A 19,310-nucleotide genomic window follows, 5' to 3' on the forward strand; every position below is an offset into this window, starting at 1 on the left:
AAAATTCTAAAACTCGAAAAAAATTTAACTTACTTTTTGATGATGAATGATTTTTTCCAATTTCAGCCAGCGAACGAATTATAGGCATTTTTGTTTTATTTTTAGTTTCATGCTGATGCCGATGACGTCGCAATAGGGCATCTTTGACTTTCTCCCTTGACTGGGGTGGCAAAGTACCAGCATTAACCATATTCTCACACACTAATTCAGCTATAGTTTCTAAATTGTTAGCTTCCATATCTAGAATAATAGTTCCGTTCATAATGAGACTACGTAACTCGAATAACGAGTGTAATGATAGAGTGGCTACATGAGGCTTTGACCATCTATTGCCACCCTCCTCGACGTCTTCTTCGAATTTTATCCAACGTGCTGTTTCTTTCCACTCAATTTCGTCACCCTCTTTGACGAGTTCCTCCATTTCAGAAAATAGAGGGTGTGATTCGTGTGTTCCATCATCGACATCTTCTCCGAGTATAAATTGGACACGTTGTGCTGGTGGTGTTACTGGAATGAGTGTATTTTTAGATTTATTAATACACTTATTATGTTATATAAAACACTTTAAATTTAAATTAAGTGTAGGAGGGGTGTCAAATTGTGTTCCTTGGTAAGGTCAATTATTGGCCTTTCAAAAAGGATTTAAATTTAGGTATACACTATGCAAAAATACGAAATTTTAAAGGACCTAAGGGAGAAAAAAATCTCCTTTTGTATACAACAATAATTGCAACTAGGTCAGGTGTATGCCAACAATATACAAAATTATTCATTAAATTGCAAAATTTTAAAGTTTTTATTCGGTGGATATTTTGTTGTAAGTCTTCAAAAAAGAAAAAAATATTTGAGTTCATCGTGCTTAAAAAATAGTAACGTAAACTAAAAAGTAACTAAGCGTTATTTATTATAGAAATTGCTAGGCAATTTTTAAGTCTTAAACAAAATTTCAAAAACTGGATGTTTATTTTTTTTAACACTAAATTGAATCATTCGCGTCCTCAGTGAATCAAAATTCCATACTTTTTGAATTGAGTCAACTATGGCAGTTTTGGCATACCCTGAATTCTTATATAAATTGTCAAATGTCTTAATACTAAATCTTGAAAAGTCACAGCTTTCAAAAAAGTGTGCTGTTCAAATTGGTACTTCTAATTGATATACAGTACTGTGCAAAACATTTGCAATTAGAACCTCCAAAATTTTTCTTTAAAAAAAAAAATTGTTTAGAAAATCAAACAGCAAAATTCCTTCTCTAGTTTTCTAAACTCTTTTGATATTACGTTTTAATTGTTGGAAACAAAATTAACACTCTTCTCTTAAACAAATGATAAATAATTAAATACTTTCATAGTTGCTAAAATTGCTGGTCAAAACATTTGCAACTGAGATCTTACAACTTAATTTCAAACTATTTTCTTACTTCAAGGCACGGAAATGTTAATATTTAATTGTATACCCTTTATTTTTTATAAAAGCTGTATATCTACTGGGCATTGAAGCTATATAGGGTTATTAATAACTGTTTTTGGAATGTAATTCCACTGCCTCTGAATTCCAGCGAATAGCTCACTTTTGTGCCTAAAAATGTTGCTCCTAATTCTTCCTTTCACAATTCCGTACAGGTTCTGTTTTGGGTTTAGGCATGGGGATGCGGCTGCCATGGTAAAACCTCAGTCTTTTTTTCTGCAATTCACTTTGTGGCCAACTTTGACTTGTGTTTAGAATCATTGTCGTGTTGTAACGTCCATTTCTCAAAGGGCATAAGGCAGCATGGTGTTACAAAGGATGTCTACATAGTCTTCAGACTTCATTATGCCCTCCACTTGTCGATTTGGTCTGATTGCTTGGCCAAAAAAGCAGGATTAAGCCTCTCACCTCTGGGCCTTCTGACAAGTTTTCTTCCACCCGTTTCGTGCATATTGAACTTTGATGTGTCAGAAAACAAGACCGTTTCCCATTTTTGGGAACTCCAATTGAGATGAGTTTTTGGAAAAACCAAACGAGCTTTCACATTTTTTTTATTAAATGGCTTTTTTGCTATTTTAAAACAACGCAATACGGCCTGCAATGCAAAGAGTCTGATAGTTAATGGGTCAATGGGTAACCCAAATTCCATTTTTGCTTCTCTGGATAATTCCGTGGGTTTTCTTCGAAAGAAATTTGTTATTTTTCAATCATCTTTTGCTGTGGTGCTTCGAGGCCTTACTCCTCTATGATGGCATAACGACTTTCCACTTTTGATAATTCTACACATATTTAATTTTTGGATGAAAAATTTCTTTTTGTGAAGCTCCTTTTTGTAAAGCGCTCCAAATTGTGGATTTTAATTTTTATAATATTTGTTTCCCGGCATTTTTAAAACAAAATCTTTTTTCTTTGAATTTAAAAAGAATTCATCTTAAAAAACCGTTTTATCGATCAAAGTCCCGGCTTAAACTAACTAAACAATTCAAGCTACACGTATAAATTTACCAACCTCAAAATAAATCAGATTAACCTTAATCAAAATGAGACGAAAAGAGAAATTTAAACTTTGCACACCTGAAATCATTATTTTTTTCATTTTGTAGAAATTGCGTGTTGAATAAAGTCTAGAGCAATAAAAAAAATTTGATTGGAACAACTTTCATATACACGAATGTTCGATTTTTTGATTAGTGGTGATAGTTCCAAAAGTTTTGCACAGTACTATACCTTTTAATATGACTTTAAGATTTACAATTTTTCGACGCTACGAAAATCCAAAAAAAAAACAACTAAGAATTTTTAACTAAATTTAAAGAATAATCTTTTAAGAAGTTTAAATACATTAAAAAAAAAGTTTTTTTAACTATAATATTTTAACTTCATAAGTTGTCAAAAAATACATACTTGGCCTGTCTGGATCGGTGTCTGGAAGTTTTTCGCCATTTTCTTTGTGATGTCTCTTTTGTCTGCGATGTGAGTGCCTTCGTCCTCCTCCTGGCACATGTACACCAACGAACACAGAATGTGCTCTATGTCCTAAAATTAATTTAGAAAAATTTAGTAGGTAATAAGGAAAAGGTTAGAATTTAGACATATGTCTAAGCCTTTAAAAAAGCTAACATTATTATTAGTGGTACCCTTGGCATGATGGTTAGTGCGTTGGAAGATCGCTGCGAATCATCCTTTCCCGAAAAAGGGAAAGGACAACCCCAACCCGTCAAATCTTCGGTCGATAAGTCTTCTTCCGAGCATCAGCAAAGTTTTTGAAAAGATCATCAATAGGGTTCTGACTAAGTGGGCTGCGGACAACAAAATAATTTCGGATAAACAGTCCGGGTTCAAGTCGGGTCAAGACACAATTCTGGCTGCGTCTAAACTCGTTTCTGATATTTAATGGAATAAATCAAAACAAGAATGCACAGGTGCTGTTCTGGTTGATTAGGAAAAGGCCTTTGACACCATATGGTTAGGGGGTTTTTACCTAAAACTGAGCAGGCTTGGCATAAGCAAGCCATTGACGTATATACTTTATGATATGCTTAACGGTAGAAAGTTTGTTGTCAAAAGTGGCAGTGTAACTTCTACCACAACATTCTTAATAAAAAATGATCTTGAACAGGGAGCGGTAAATTCGCCGATACTTTTCAGCTTTACACCAGGGCTACTGATTAGTAGTCTTACAAAGGCAATTGCGTACGCCGACGATCTAATTGCGTTCAGAACGGTCCGAAAGGTTAAGGTTATAGGAATTCTGTTGCAGCGTGATTTCGACAAGATTCAGCGATATTGCGACGACTGGAAACTGAAAATAAATGTCCAGAAGTCGGAGACCATTCTTTATCGAGCAAAAGTGTAGTGAAGTACCTCGGTATCTGGTTAGATCAGTATTTATATTTCGAGAGACATATAAATGCTGCTCTGACCAGGGCCAGAAGAGCCTTCGCTCTGACGAAACGGTTGTTTTACAGCAGACGGCTTGACCCCAGAGTGAAGGTAATTTGCAACATGGCCCTAATACGGCCGATAGCGAGGAATTGACAAACTCTCCTAGAGTAATTATTTTCATGAAAAGTGTTTTCTCAAATTAGCCGTTCGGATTTGGCTTAAAATTGTAGGTCCCCCCATTACTGCAATTACTCGCACACAGGAATGGTTGAGAGTTGTAAGTCACTAGGCCCTGGTATTTTTTTAACATTGTTAATCCATATCTTAAAACAGTTATGTAAAATGCAGGGTTCTTTTAAGTAACTGACCTAAATAAAAAGAAGGATTTTGCTAGTTTTAAACAAGTTTTTAGCATCTTGCTATCTCTTAACATTTTCCTAAAGTCATAATCCAAAAATGATTTCGTAGTTATCTTTTCTACTTCGGAGCTTTTGAAATTTTAAGATAAACGGAGTTTTTCTCCACAAAAATTATAAAATTTAAGAAGTGCAACGTTTTACAAAAAAGAGAAATAGCATTTAACTAGTTCGAAAATTATCAAAATTTCTTAGAATAGAGTGAATTGTTTAAAATTTAGCACACTTCTAACTATTGAAATGCTTAGCCCTGTCAAGATCTCATATAAAATAAAGGATAATAAAACACAATACAAACTTTCTAGCCGTAGGTCCTACACAAAAAGTAAAGAAAATTGCATCATGATGCACATCTTATGAGCCAAACGGTTACGTGCAATATAAGCTAAAGACTTTGACTTTATTTTTTTCATTCAAATTGATTTTGCTGAATCAATTTTTAACTTACATGATTTATGTGAAATAATTAAATAAATCTATTTTATTTTAGAAACTTCACGTAGAAAATATACAAATCAAAACGTTCTCATAAATATTGATCTACAAATTGACTTATTTAATATGCAAGTTATAATTAAATAACATTGTTGCATTAAAATGTCAATTGTTTAATATTTGTACGTCATACAATTTTAAAACAAAAAAAAACACGTGCTTTCACTATTATTACTTATAGTAAATATTAACATTTTCTTTTCATTTACGTCATAGATTTCAAATAAATATATAAAACTTGTGGATATAAAAAATAGATACCTTGGAAGTCTTTTTCTGAGAACTCCAGTTGAAAATCTGGCTGGCATATTCGCGGGTCTTTAGGGGCTTCATCGTCTGTTGTTGTTGCTTGCATGGTCCACGGTCTAGAAAAAAAAACAATAAATAATTAATTTTAGTTTTATTAACAACAAAAATGAATCAGAATTTTAAACAACTGAAAGTACATTTTACAAATACGCAACTTCTAAAATATTAAGCAAATTATCAACCATTTCAGAATTGTAATCAACATTTTTAAAGAGTTAAGTTGGAATTCCTTTTATAAAAAATGATGCATCAAAACAGGTCTAAACAGTTACGGTATCAAGAATTTCAAACAAATGAAACAAACCCTAATTTCGGAAACAGATCTTATAACACTGGTCGATAAAATTATTTTTTTTTCTTTCTTTCCCATAAACAAAACAATACTTTTTTAAGTTGCGCTTCTAGAATTGCTTATCAGTATACCTTCGAGTCCAACATCGGTCGTACTGTCAAATACAGGGATTCGTTCTTTTGCCGCACTACGTGAATGTGGAATGCCTTACCAGACTCTGTTTTTCCTAGTCATTGCAATATTCAGGAATTCAAAACTCATATGCACCGCCATCTTTCAAATCCTCACTCCTTTTCCTAGAGCTCATATATATATAAGTACCTGTGGCATGATAGTTAGTGCGTTGGACTGTCATGCCAGAGGTCTTGGGTTCGATCTTGCAAGGAATTGACAAATTCTCCCAGAGTAATTCTTGTCATGAAAAAAGGCGTTCTTAAAGTAGCCGTTTGGATTCGGCTTAAAACTGTAGGTCCCCTCCATCCCTGACAACATTATACACACTAGATTTTTAAAATGCTACTTCGCAAATTAAGATAGCCCTGCCGACCAGTAATCTGAAGTTTCAGACACTCAGAAGCCATTTGGGTTTAGAAAATTACTAAAAGTTAAGGCAGGTCGTTATTTGAACTTTAAAAAAATTCTTCAAGATGGTAAAATTCTAAAAGCATTTAAAATTAACAATATTAAGCCTTAATATCTGGCTAAAATATTTTAAAAATTTAAGTCAATCCTTTAAAACACTGCGCCAATGTTAGAAGAATTTAGATGTTAATACAATTGATAGTTTTTAAATATATTACGTCGCTTCACCCTTTAGCTGTAGATTTATGACTTAACATACATTTTCAGTTTGAATTTAAATTTAGGAAACACAAATCGTTAAATACATTTTTTTTTAATTTGCGATATAGGTTCAGGTTTCCATAGCTAATTATTTATGTAAATAAGTTAATTTAATTAAAAATCAATTTCATGGTCATGCACAATTACTATTTAAGTAGTTTTAATAAGTTTAAACTGAATTTAAGTAAAGTTTAAAATAATTCAATGCTACACCAGTTTTATAACCTCTTAAATGCTATTTTTTTCTACATAGTAGTGTATACAGTAGTGTGCAAAACTTTTGCAACTATCGGCACTAATCAAAAAATCGAACATTCATGTATATTAAAGTTGTTTTCATAATCTTAAAACACTGATCCACTGGCAAATTCTACAAATGAACTGCTTTTACAAAAATAATAATGATTTCAGCTGTGCAAAACATTTGCAACTAGGGGCCAATTCGTCTCATTTTTATAACGGTTAATCTGATTTATTTTGAGATTGGTAAATTTATACGTTTAGCTTGAATTGTTTAGTTAGTTTTAGCCAGGATTTTGATCGATAAAACAGTTTTTTAAGATAAATTCTTTTTAAATTGAAAAACAAAAAAATATTTTGTTTTAAAAATTCTGGGAAACAAATATAAAAAATAAAATCCACAATTTTGAGTGCTTTCAAAAAAGAAGCTTCACAAAAAGATATTTTACAGAAACTTTCCATTCAAAAATCAACTATTTGTAGAATCCTAAGAAGTGAAAAGGTGATATGCCATCATAGAAGAGGAAGGCCTCGAAGCACCACAGCAAAAGATGATTGAAAAATAACAAATTTCTTCCGGAGAAAACCTACGGAATCATCCAGGGAAGTAAAAATTGAACTTAGGCGAGCCATTGAACGTCCATTGAGAAATGGACGTTCCAACACGACAAGTTCGAAGTTGGCCAGAAAGTGGATTGCAAAAAAAGATTGAGGTTTTACCATGGCCAGCTCAATCACAATTCCTTATATTCATAAACGATCTTTTGTCTATCACTCCTAATCCATTAAAATTTTTCGCCGACGACAGTACCCTCAGCTTTTCATTCCAATCAACTAACAGTACTCGGTATGTGTATTACAGATCACCTCTAATGGAATGATCACATATTCGATATCGCCAAAATGCTGCTAGGTGCTTAGATCTTCTGATCTGGCTATAATCTACAAAGCTTCCATCCGCTTTGAACATAATTCGCATATCTGGGTAGGTGCCCCCAAAACAAGTTTAAATCTCTTGGATAGAATTCAAAAAAGGGCTTTAAAAATGATAGGCGTTAGAACTGTAATCGAAACATTTACATCGCTAGAACACCGCCGCAATGTTTCATGCCTTTCGTTATTTTATAGATATTTTTACAAACAATTCTGTCGAATTAGCCAGTTGCATTCCACCACTTAAACAATTCAGCCGTAATACTAGCACTTCTAGGAATGCTCATCTATTTACCCTTGAGCTCAATTTCGGGTGTACTGTCAAGTATAGAGAAACTTTCTTAAATCGCACATAGAGAATGTGGAATGCTTTGGCCAACTATGTTTTTAACTCCCATTTTGATGTTCAGTACTTTAAGACCAATGTGCACCGGTATCTCCTTTTAAATCCTTCCCTATTTTCCTAACGCTCGCACTGTGTTTAAATATAAACATATAAAGGGTACTAATAACCCCTTGAGTGCTTGTGAATTTAAAAAAAAATCCCCATACATAAACCCAATAGAGAACCTTTGGGAAATTGTAAAGAGAAGAATTGGGAGCAACATTTGTAAGCACAAAAGTGACCTTTTCGCTGAAATTCAGAGGTAGTGGAATGACAATCCAAAAATAGTTATTAATAACCCTAAAGCTTCAATGACCAGAAAATATACAGCCTTTATACATTTCCTTGCCTTGAAGTAAGAAAAAAGTTTCAAATTTCGTTGTAAGATCTAAGTTGCAAATGTTTTGCTCATCAATTTTACTAACTCTGAAAATATTTAGTTATTTATTTTTTTTTAAGTGAAGAGTGTTGGTTTTGTTTTCAACAATTATAAAGTAATATCAAAAGAGACCACTAAAGCTGTTTGATTTTTTAAACAATTTTTTTTTGTTTTTAAAAAAATGTTGGAGGTTCTAGTTGGAAATGTTTTGCACAGTACTGTATATTTGCTTGAAAGCTTGGAAGTCATTGTTAATGTGCATTTATTAATCCAGTTCACTCATAATTTAATGGATAAACTAAAAAAAATAAATGTATTGTTAAAATAACGTCTAAAAGTAAATTATATACTCAATATAAACAGAAAAAAGGGGCAAGTCAAGATCTTATACAGCCGTTGGAATTGCTGTATGACATTTATTATTGACGCTTGGCGCCATTTATTGTTCTACATTGCGTGTTTGAGATAAAATCAAGGCTTAACCAACAAGTTTTTATCTCCGTGGGTCTATTAAATAATTGCTTCATATTCCTCTATTTCTTGGAAACCACAACATCTGTTAGTTTATAACAAATGTAAACTTTGAACCTTATGCACAGATTATGTTATAAGCTTGCAATTCCTCATTTAAAATGATATAACTTTTTTAAGTTGGACATTTCCACTAAAGAAACAGAATTAAACAATAAACATACAACCATTTTGTGTTAATGAGTGTTATCTTTTATAATGATGCTATTCGTACGTAGTTTGGTTATCAACAATTTAACAAAAACAATAACAACAACAACAAAAAAAAAATCAGGGGAGACAGTTTATTTTTGTTTTAAATTAATTTAATCAGTAAATGTTGGAAGTGAGTGATTCGACAAGTAAACAAAAGGGTGGAATGCAAATTAAATTGCATTTATTCACTTTAAGCCCGTTGGATGTATTTGCATTGATAAACATTATATTTATATGTATGTATAATTTATATGTAGGTAGTGAACAAGTTGTAGGAATTTCAAAAATAGACACTATACACGCCATACGTTCGTTCAATGAAAAAGGAATTCTTAATTATTATGGACAATGTACTATAACTATAGTTTATGACAACAACACCATCAGAGCTGTGATCAATTAATTTAGCAGCGTGTGGGTTAATCGAGTAAATTTATCAAACGTTCCGAGAATTACAATCTTGGTTTGAACTTAAGTCGTTCTATTAAATTAAAGATTTGTATTCTACATCAGAGAAGACAGAAGTTGATTTTTAAATAAAATTCTTGTAAATTGTTATTAATTTAGTCAAGAAGTTAATATAAGTAAGTGAATTACTTAAAATACCTATATGACGAGAAAATGATGTAAAACTTTCCTTTAACTACAAAATATCAGTTTCAAAATATCATCAGAAATACATTAAAGGGTTTAGAAACCTGTGTGTTTATTTTAAAAATAAACTTTCGTTGTTCAGGACATAAACAAAAACAAATTAAATTTAAATAAAATTATAACATTTTTGGAAGCAAAACTAAAAAAAATAATTTTCCTTTACTATATATTTTGTATACTTAAAAAAAAGAGGCTGGGGTGCGACCCACAGTTATAATTTCCCATCCGTGTCCGTCTTTCGATTTGGCTAAAACTTAAACAAATTATTAGTAGATAACAACTTTTTAAGTGAGATAGGAAATTTGAGTCGCAGTTTATCATTTTATGTTGTGTTTATAGGTTTTTGTGTTTTGTCAAAAAGTTGTATTTTTTTTAGTTTTTTATTTGTATTTATATTAAAAAACTTCTGTCTCGATCAAACACGTGGCTTATACTTGTTCAACGAACTAAGCTACAGAAAAAAATCGAAAATCAAATTAACCTGTATCAAAATAAATCATGGCCGACAGTTTCAAATGTTTTGCACAGCAAAATGTAGTACTTTTTTTTGTTAAACTGTTCCATTTGTTATAATTATCTGCAGATTAGTGGTTTACATTTTTAACAGTAAGGTTGATTCATATAAAGTCTAGAGCAATAAAAATAATTTTGTTTTTTGATGGGTGATAAGAGTTGTAAATGTTTTGCACAGTACTGTATATTATTTCGTTAGCATGTCTCTCTTTTTCGGCTCTCAAACGGAACGGAATTTTAACAAATAAAACAAAGAGTCGTTCTGAATAGTGTTCTAGGTGTTAAATATAACTCTATTGGAACTGATGGAATCCATCCGGTTTTTCTTAAAGCCATTCTTCCGTATATAATCGAAACCATAACCTATAGTTTTAATAATATATTTATGACTAGTACTTTCCCTTCTATTTGGAAGCAGGCGAAGATAATACCAATTCCCATAAATCATGATGGAGATGATTATCGACCTATAGCTATATTACCTTTTCTTTCGAAGGTTTTGGAGAAACTGATAAATAACCAAATAAGAATTTTTCTCACAAGTAATAAATTGATGCGTATCAATCAAACAGGCTTTCGCCCTAAGCACAGCTTTAATAGACGTCGTTGAAAATATCAGAAATTAATTAGATAATGATAAAGTGACTATATTAACTTGACTTTTCAAAGGCATTTAATACCGTCAACCATTTTATACTTTGTGAAAAACTTAAAGTTCAATTTCATTTCTCTTTTGCATCTGTTAAGCTTATTCTCTCCTACTTAACCGGTAGATTTCAGGCAGTTTTTGCTAACAATGTTATGTCTACTTTCCTTCCACTGCAGAGGGGTGTCCCTCAGGGCTCTATTTTGGGCCCTTTACTTTTCTCGATGTATATCAATGATCTTCCGTCATGTCCACTGAACTCTGTGCACATGTATGCAGACGACGTTTAATTATACACCAGTTTTCAACTATGTATGCTTGAGAATGGTGTGCATGAAGTCAACGAGGATTTGAATACAATTGTTATGTGGTCCTGCAAAAAAGATCTTTGTTTTAATCCGAAAAAAACTAAATGCTTAGTCATCTCTAGAACTATCACGGATACCTCATATTTTCCAGAGATATATTTAAACACTTATGTGCTATCGAGTTCGTCGATTCTGCCAAAAATCTCGGGATTACATTTAATAAAACACTAAGTTAAGTTGGAACACTTATATTAACCTAACCCTAGGTAAGGTATATGCAGGTCTTCGACTGCTCTGGGCGTCTCATCACATAACGCCTTTGAAAACACGCTTAATATTGGCCAAAACGTTATTAGTACCAATTATGCTTTTCTGTTGTGAGGTGTTTAGTACTTGTGACTTCGAACTCAAGCGAAAACTCAAAGTTGTTTTCAACAGTATCACGCGTTACGTTTATGGTCTTAGGAGATATGACCACATCTAAAGTTTTTCTAAGTCAATGTATGGCATTTCAATCGATAATCTCTTTAAAGTAAGAACTTTAACCATACTTCACAATATCATACAATCACATCAACCTGAATACTTATATAATAAAATATACTTTACGCGTTCTGAAAGATCATGCGACCTTATCCCAGTACGTTAGTCATTCCTTGTATCTGAGCGCCAGTTTCATGTGCATTGTATTCGTTTGTGGAACTCCCTCCGTCGCTCTGTTAAAATTATAAGCAGTCCGACCATTTTTGGAAAAATGCTAAGAGAATTCTTCTCCTAGCTCTGTGATTATTCGATGATGTTGATTATGATGATGATGAGGATCGGTATGATGATGAATTGTAAGTTTAAATTTTTAGATAATTTCGAATGTACATATGTACATATATTACTTTCTTTTTTTATAACTTATACCTAAATAATTGATTTTGTTTTGTTAATCTGTTTAATGAGTACATAATATTTCCACCTTTTGTTTTCAAAGCACAATTTTTGTAAAAATAGTATTATGATACTGAGATTTGCTCTAGCTTATAAGATATTGTATCTTACAGAGTATAATTATACAATTAATAAATGAAAAAATGAAATGAATTTTTCGTTAAACATGCGAAACACATTTTATTGAATATTAAATTATAATTTGTTGAAAAAACTTAACTTTTTATAATAATAAAAATATAAAATACTCAGAAAATATTATGTTAAGGGAAATGGTTTGTGTATTTGAATGAACTTATCGAATACACACCATTTCTTGTCGGTAAGCTAGTTTTCAGGTATTTCCTTTGTATATACAAAGGCGAGATTCATCCCAAGACACAACTCATCCTAGGACAACTCATCACGGAAATGAAAAATACTTGTGAGCATACTTAACGAAAAAAATTGTTTGCGTATTCAACTTGTTCGTTCAAAGCTTTTTTTCTTTGGATAGTTTTATTTTAATTTCGTATTAGAAGAACCAGGATGGAAAATAAATTATCTGAAGATAAGAAAGAGGCAGAACATGTATGTTTAAATTGTAAAGCGTTCGCTTATTGGTTGTGTAGTTAGTTAGGTGTCTAAAACGGATAAAGAATAGTTCATTAGCGAGCTTAGCTTTATGCAGATAGATAGATAAAAAATTAAAATTCTGAGGTCAATACCTTTGTTTATTCACGAGATATTGAGAATCGAACATCATTTTTATTTGTTTATATTTATGTATTTTTATAAAAAAAACAGACAGTTTTTTATTACTTAAAATTAGTTTGAAAAAATAAATCTTTTATTTTTGCCAAGAGTATGTTTTTGCGAACTTTAAATAACTTGTTTAAGGTTTTAATTTTTTAAGAAAAACTATTACTTCGATTTTTCAAAAAGTTTTACCAAATGACAAAAACTGTATTTATCCATTCATAAAATTATCTTAGAGATAAAATCATTCTTTAAGATTAATATTAATTTATTTTTTTCAAAAATTTACTACTTATGTAACACGTCACATATTATAAATTTATAAATGTAATTAAAGTCAATGGTTCATATGCTGAAAGATAAGTCAGTTCTCAGACCCAGAGCGGACGAGCATGAACTCGCATGTGAGATCGATCGAGCAGACTCGGGATCTGACCCATTTTCATAAGCAAAAAAACGAGTTCACTCTCTACAGTTCAAATTCAATTATATGAAAACAATCTCAAAGCTCTTTGTATGCACTAGCACTAGTAAAAACAGTAGAAATTTCAGCTCTACGTTGTTGTCCGGCACTTCGAATACAAGCTCAGGTCGTGAGATTCCGATCATCATTTGCATGGAGCTAGTGATTGAATCTATACAGTCGTCTGCATTCTAATTCTTTGCAAAGCTATGTAGCACAAAACAAGAACTGATTAAGGATGGAATTGTATCTATCTTTACTCGAACTTTAGATAGCAAAATCGGAAAACGTTGCTTTATTTATCCGAAACGTCTTTCTATTACATTTACGTTCGGCATCGTTACTTGTATGGTGTCATTAACCAAGGCGTTATGCCATACCCTTCATCGCCCAGTAATATTGCTGAAAAATTATTGTCTATATGATTAAATATTAAACTATGTTTCAAAATAAAGAAGTCGTGGACTGATCCTGGCCAGTAAACTTTAATGCTTGTAAATTTCCATCCGCGTTGCACGTAGCCTGTACATTTATCGATTAGTATCCTTTGCAGTTGACAAACTCCTCAATAACCTTTGTGCTTCTTCTATTTCTTCAGAAGTGTGTGGTTACGAGTATATGATCCAATCAGTTGCGACTTGCTGTACCACCTTATATACCGTTTCATGATGAGTCAAAGCACCACCGCGTGTTTCCAGGATTGGGCACACCTGTTTCACCAAATCCGAACAATTTTCTAAAATCTTCACCAATCGGACATCTACTATTTTTATATTGTCTATTACCTTAATAAGAGAAAACCCATCCTCAACAATTTGTGAGATCGATCTCATGCAATCGAGCGTTTGCTCATCTTATTGCATATCAAAACTAGAACTTTCCCACATAGAGCTTTCGTCGAGAGATCGATCTAAACACTTTAGGTTCGAAATCACAGCTTGAGATCGCTCTCGGTCTCTGTATTTTTTTTGTGCAAACCACTCTAAGAAAGTTCTCAAAAAAGTGAATAAAGAGCTAAAAACTTATCTTTTTGCATATGAGCCGATATCTTTACTGGTCTTGAGATATGGACTGCGAAAAATGGTTTTTGCTGAACTTACGGTCCCACGACAATACAAACAGACGTACACTCGCACACAGAGACATGCATTTAAAAATGATTTAGATTTTTAAAACGATGAAAATTGTCAAATTTTCAATTCGACAAATTAGACCTCTTGCAAAAATTTCGTATGGTGTATTTTGGAATACTTTTAAAAACCTAAACAAAAATTATTTTTTAATTGAAGTTTCATAAATTTTTTTGTCTATACTTGTACCATAGACTTACAAAAGTTAATGGACGTAAGACTTTTTACAATCAAAATTATTTGAACAAAAACTATTCTAAATGCTTATTTAACTTAATCCTAAAATTCATCCGTAAAAAAACAAAAATTAAATTATTTTTGGTTCAGATTTTAATTTTTTTATCCGTTATAATAAAAAATTCTGTAAATAAAATAATTTAATTCGCTTAACCTTTTAAACTGAAATTTATTCAACTACGAAGTTACTGCCCTGTAAATAAGTATAATAGGTATATTTATATATCTTTTCCAAACTTTAAAGTACGTTCTTGTTCTTATTTTTAAGATGAATATTTTTCTTGAAATTAATTAAATGTTCACATCTTCATTGAATAGACCTAAAAACCACTCAATTAATGTTCGTAAGTCTATATAATATAAAGATTTTCCAGATTGTTGTCAACGTTTAAAGCCTAATTCAAATCGACGAACGGAAAATCCTTTTCTTGGCGACCTTTACTTGGAAAAATTATTAATTCACATACAAAATTATTAAAATATAAAATTCTCATTAAAAAAACATGGATAGAGTACTAAGAATAGAAAGCCTAACTGAGTGGTTATAATCAAAACTGTCTGTTTTAACTTAAAATATTATTTTCTTGATCTTGAAATACACAAGTACATTAATGGAGATGTTTTTCTAGATACATGTGTATATCAACATTTATTTTTGTTTTGATATTTTTAAATTGTTATTCATAATGTGTCAATAGAAGAAAATAAATTGAACATTGTTCTAGGTGAAATAGAATTAAATATAAACAATAAACATATTTATGTACTTAACATATATTTTTGAATTTATAAGAAGAAAATATAAATATTTGAATATCTTATTCAAATAAGAATTGTGCACCTATTATAACATCCCACATAGAAAATAATGTATGCAATATCTATGAAATAAAGTATGCAAAACTTGTTTCACAAAATTTGACTTAGAAAAAATAAAAACAAGGTGGAACACAATTTAACTTCAAGACAAGTTTGAGTATTGTTTTGTTGGCGCCTATCCAATGTTGATAAAACCATCAAGGCATAATATAAGTATTGCCATTGCACATTAGTTTATCGTAAAGTGTTAAGAAAGTTCAATTATACAGAATCAGGGCACTCCCTTAAGACTTTGAAACCGGAATGGTTTAGTTATAGAAAAAAGATTCAAAAGTGTCATAAAGGGTGTCCCAATATTAATTCAATATTTGATAGAATCGTATTTTTATAAACTGTTTGTATCCCTAATTACAAAAGTTGTCAGCTAGCCAGTCCGTCAGGGTTAGTTCATGTTAGAGAACAACATTCGTGTAAAAACTTTAATAGTTTGAAAATTGTACAAGTTTTGTTATAAGATATGATTAAATTTAGTCAATTCGCAGACTTGATTAGTTGAATTTCTTTGTTGGTTATTTTATGCCGAAAAGTTAATGTTGCAACATTAATTTCATTTGATAATGGAAAAGTTAATGAAGCCCTTTGTTCGTTGCACTTTTTTTTTTATATTTTACGCGCACTCTAAGGGGATATGAATACCCTTCTAATGATTATACACAGTACGAGTAATTAGGAAGGGAGGATAGGATTTAAAAGGAGATACCGATGCACATTTTTTTTAATGCCTGCACATTGTAATGAGTGGGAAATATTGAGTCTGGTGAAGCATTCCACATTCGTGTAGTGCGACTAAAAAAAGAATCTCTGTACTTTACAGTACGACCGAAATTGGCTCGAGGGTAAACTGATAGGCATTCCTAAAAGATCGAGTATTACGGATGAATTGTTTGAGGGGAGTTATGCAACTGGCTATTTCATTAGAGCATTGCTTATGGAAGTAGCTATAAAATAATGAGAGACATGAAACCTTACGACGGTGCTCGAGAGATGCAAAAGTTTCAGTTAGACAACGGTCACCTATCATTTTTAGAGCTCTCTTTTGAATTCTGTCTAAGAGACTCAAGTAGGTTATAGGAGCACCTGACAAATATGGGAATTGTACTCAAGTTTTAGACGAATATAGACTTTATAAATTATAGCCAGATCATAAGGGGTAAAAAACTTCTTGCATCGTCGGAGAAAACCTAAACACTTAGCAGCATTTTTGGCGATGTCAAATATGTGATCACTCCACAACAAGATAGCTGTTCAGTCTCCTCGATGCAAGTACCACTCATGGATAGTGGCATTGGGAAGGGTTATGCTTTAAATTCTACACGGTTTTTGAATCCCCATTGAACAATGCTGTCAAGATCTGAATTTAATGAGCTTATCATACGCTGCCGTTGGTAGTCCAAATCCGAAGAACAAGGATGAGAATCTAAAAACGAATATGAAAAGTTGAGGGTACTGTCATCAGCGAAACAATGTAGTGGGTTAGAAGTTTCAGACAAAAGATCATTTATAAAAATAAGGAAGAGAGTCGGAGACAAAACGGAGCCCTGGGGCACACCAGCGTTTATTTTGTAAACATCAGATTTGAATCCGTCCAATACTACTTGAATTAACCGGTCCGAAAGGTAATTTCTAACCCCACGAAGAAAGGATTCGTCAATACCAAATGTACGCATTTTTGATAAGAGAGCTTGGTGCCAAACTCTATCAAATGCTTTTGAAATATCAAGTGCAATAATCTTACTTTCTCCAAAACAATGTAAAGATTTGTTCCATTGTTAGGTGAGATAAACCATACGATCATCAGTGGACCTATTGCAACGAAAGCCATACTGCCGGTCATTAAGAAGCTTCCGTTCTTCAAGATATGTCTTAAGATGAAAATTGATCAGCGTCTCCATGACCTTGGAAAGAAGGGATGTAAGTGCAATTGGACGATAGTTGGATGGTGAGGAGGATTCGCCTTTCTTAGGGACAGGCTGGACAAATACAGTTTTCCATTCACTCGGAAAGAGACCTGTAGAATAGGACAGATGGAAAAGCTTACGCATTGGTTTTGCCAGCGTTGAAGAACACCCCTTCAGAACAATAGCGAATGTCAAGATTTTTAAGTTCGTACTCTAGTAACTGAACGAGTGCGAAAGAAGATTCGTCACATAGAATCGTTCACGCTTTCAAGTACAGGCAGAGTCATGTCCTTCACTGGCAGCATCGAATTAACAGCAAACTGTGCTGCAAGCAAATTGGCTTTATCAATCGAGCTTACATAGGGAGTGTCATTGGAAACAAGCTTCGGAACTGACGAAGACGTATTGTTACGCACATTTTTTACAAATGACCAGAAATTTGTACTTCCATTGGGACATTGTAGTATTTTTTACCGTAATTTCTGGTCATGCAAAATTACAGTCTCTCTAGCTTGTTTGAACTTATTCCGGTTTTCCTCAGTTGGGTTGGCTTTGTAATTCCGGAAACTTACATTTTTGATCCTAATAACCTCTTTAATAATAACCTCATTCTTTTTAGCTAAACTCTTTCGTAGATTTTATGACACCCTTTTAAAAACAAAATCCATAATTACTCATAAATCAAACTTGTGCAGTAAAAAAAACTAGCACAAACTTTATGTCCATGTTTTGTAGTATATAAAAATTTATTTTATGAACTATAAAACCAGAATAATCATAAAAAGTCTTTAATCAAAAATCAAAATCATGTTCTTTTCATTTATTTTTGATTTGAGTGGGTGAAAAAATAAGTATGCATAAAATTAATTCTTAGTTTTGAGTTTATTTTTTAATCTTTATGAATAAACATGATTAGATGAGATGAATGGTATTATATAATTTGCTGATTCATTTTTATTGTTTTTTTCGTTGATTTTGTTAAGAAAAAATATTCTGTTAACGAAGGTTGTCAAATAAATAAATTGATATAAGATTTTTAATTATCATCGATAATTTATAATTTGCAATATTTTATTTTTAAAAATCATTTAAAAAAATTCAATTTTAGTATCCTATTTTTTAAAACAAATGATATCACGTTAATTAGGGGCCAGTTATATCTATCATTGGTTTTCATCATTGAAATCAATCATCTAAATTTTTTTGATAGGTTGTCAATTCTTTCATTGTTGAAACATTTTCTGCTTATTTATCAAGAATTTACTACTTAGAATTAAGCATTTAAGGTTAGAGACAATCATTGAAAATAACACTAACAGGGAGAAAACTAAGAAAATGGAACGTTTTCAGTGAAATGATTGTGTTCCGAAATGTGAAATCAACAATCAGCTTTTGGAGCCGGTTATAGCTATCATTGGTTAACATCATTGGAACTTTTTTGACATAAATTCTATTTCACTGATAATTTTTTACTGACAGAAATTTGTCATTGGAAATGCGTGAAATTGGAACGATTCATTTCATTTTTAAACTTAAAAGTATCAGCAGGAAAATGATTTTCTGCCCGGAAAATAGAAAAATTATTTTTTAGCGAAAATAACTAGAGTAATGAATTTTGTTTTCTCAAAAGATATTCTTTGTGTGATTTATGATTGATCAGTATATAATTTTTATTTCTAATCAAAGGGAAACACAGTCAAATATCCATTCAAAAAATTTTCCAGATTAATTTCAATGATTGCTACGACTGGCCCCTTTACTGAAAACTATTTCATAATTTAAACTAATTATTGGAATTTTTTTCATTGAACTCTAATTTCCTGATTAGTATGAAGTATTTTCTGATAAAAATCAAGAATTTAAGGTTACAGTCGATCATTTAAAGCAAAACTGAAATTGAGAAATCATAGAAAATGGAACGCTTTCAAAGGAACTATTGTGTTCCGAAATTTAAAATCTTTAATCAGCTGAATTTCCTGAAATCTTTTCACCGTAGCAAAATAATTTAAAATCAACTAAGAGAAAATTTCTGATT

The 19,310-nt window shown here is 31.7% G+C and overlaps 1 protein-coding gene across 10 annotated transcripts in view; it reads right to left on the reverse strand.

Annotated features, from left to right (window-relative positions):
• The window catches only part of LOC129952860 (sodium-driven chloride bicarbonate exchanger), a 96,837-nt gene that overhangs the window by 52,566 nt on the left and 24,961 nt on the right, over positions 1-19,310 (reverse strand). For all 10 annotated transcript variants that reach the window (XR_008782404.1, XM_056065754.1, XM_056065752.1 and 7 more), the window contains exons 2-4: positions 5,025-5,128; positions 2,872-3,003; positions 34-507 (exon numbers count right to left, since the gene is read on the reverse strand). Coding sequence is in view for 9 of the 10 variants with exons in the window: in XM_056065754.1 (XP_055921729.1) it covers positions 34-507; positions 2,872-3,003; positions 5,025-5,128 (710 nt within the window). In the remaining variant the exon portion in view is untranslated. The remainder of the gene's footprint in view (positions 1-33; positions 508-2,871; positions 3,004-5,024; positions 5,129-19,310) is intronic.

The sequence above is a fragment of the Eupeodes corollae genome, chromosome 3 (genome assembly GCF_945859685.1).
Source record: "Eupeodes corollae chromosome 3, idEupCoro1.1, whole genome shotgun sequence".
In the NCBI taxonomy this organism is placed as follows: domain Eukaryota; kingdom Metazoa; phylum Arthropoda; class Insecta; order Diptera; family Syrphidae; genus Eupeodes; species Eupeodes corollae.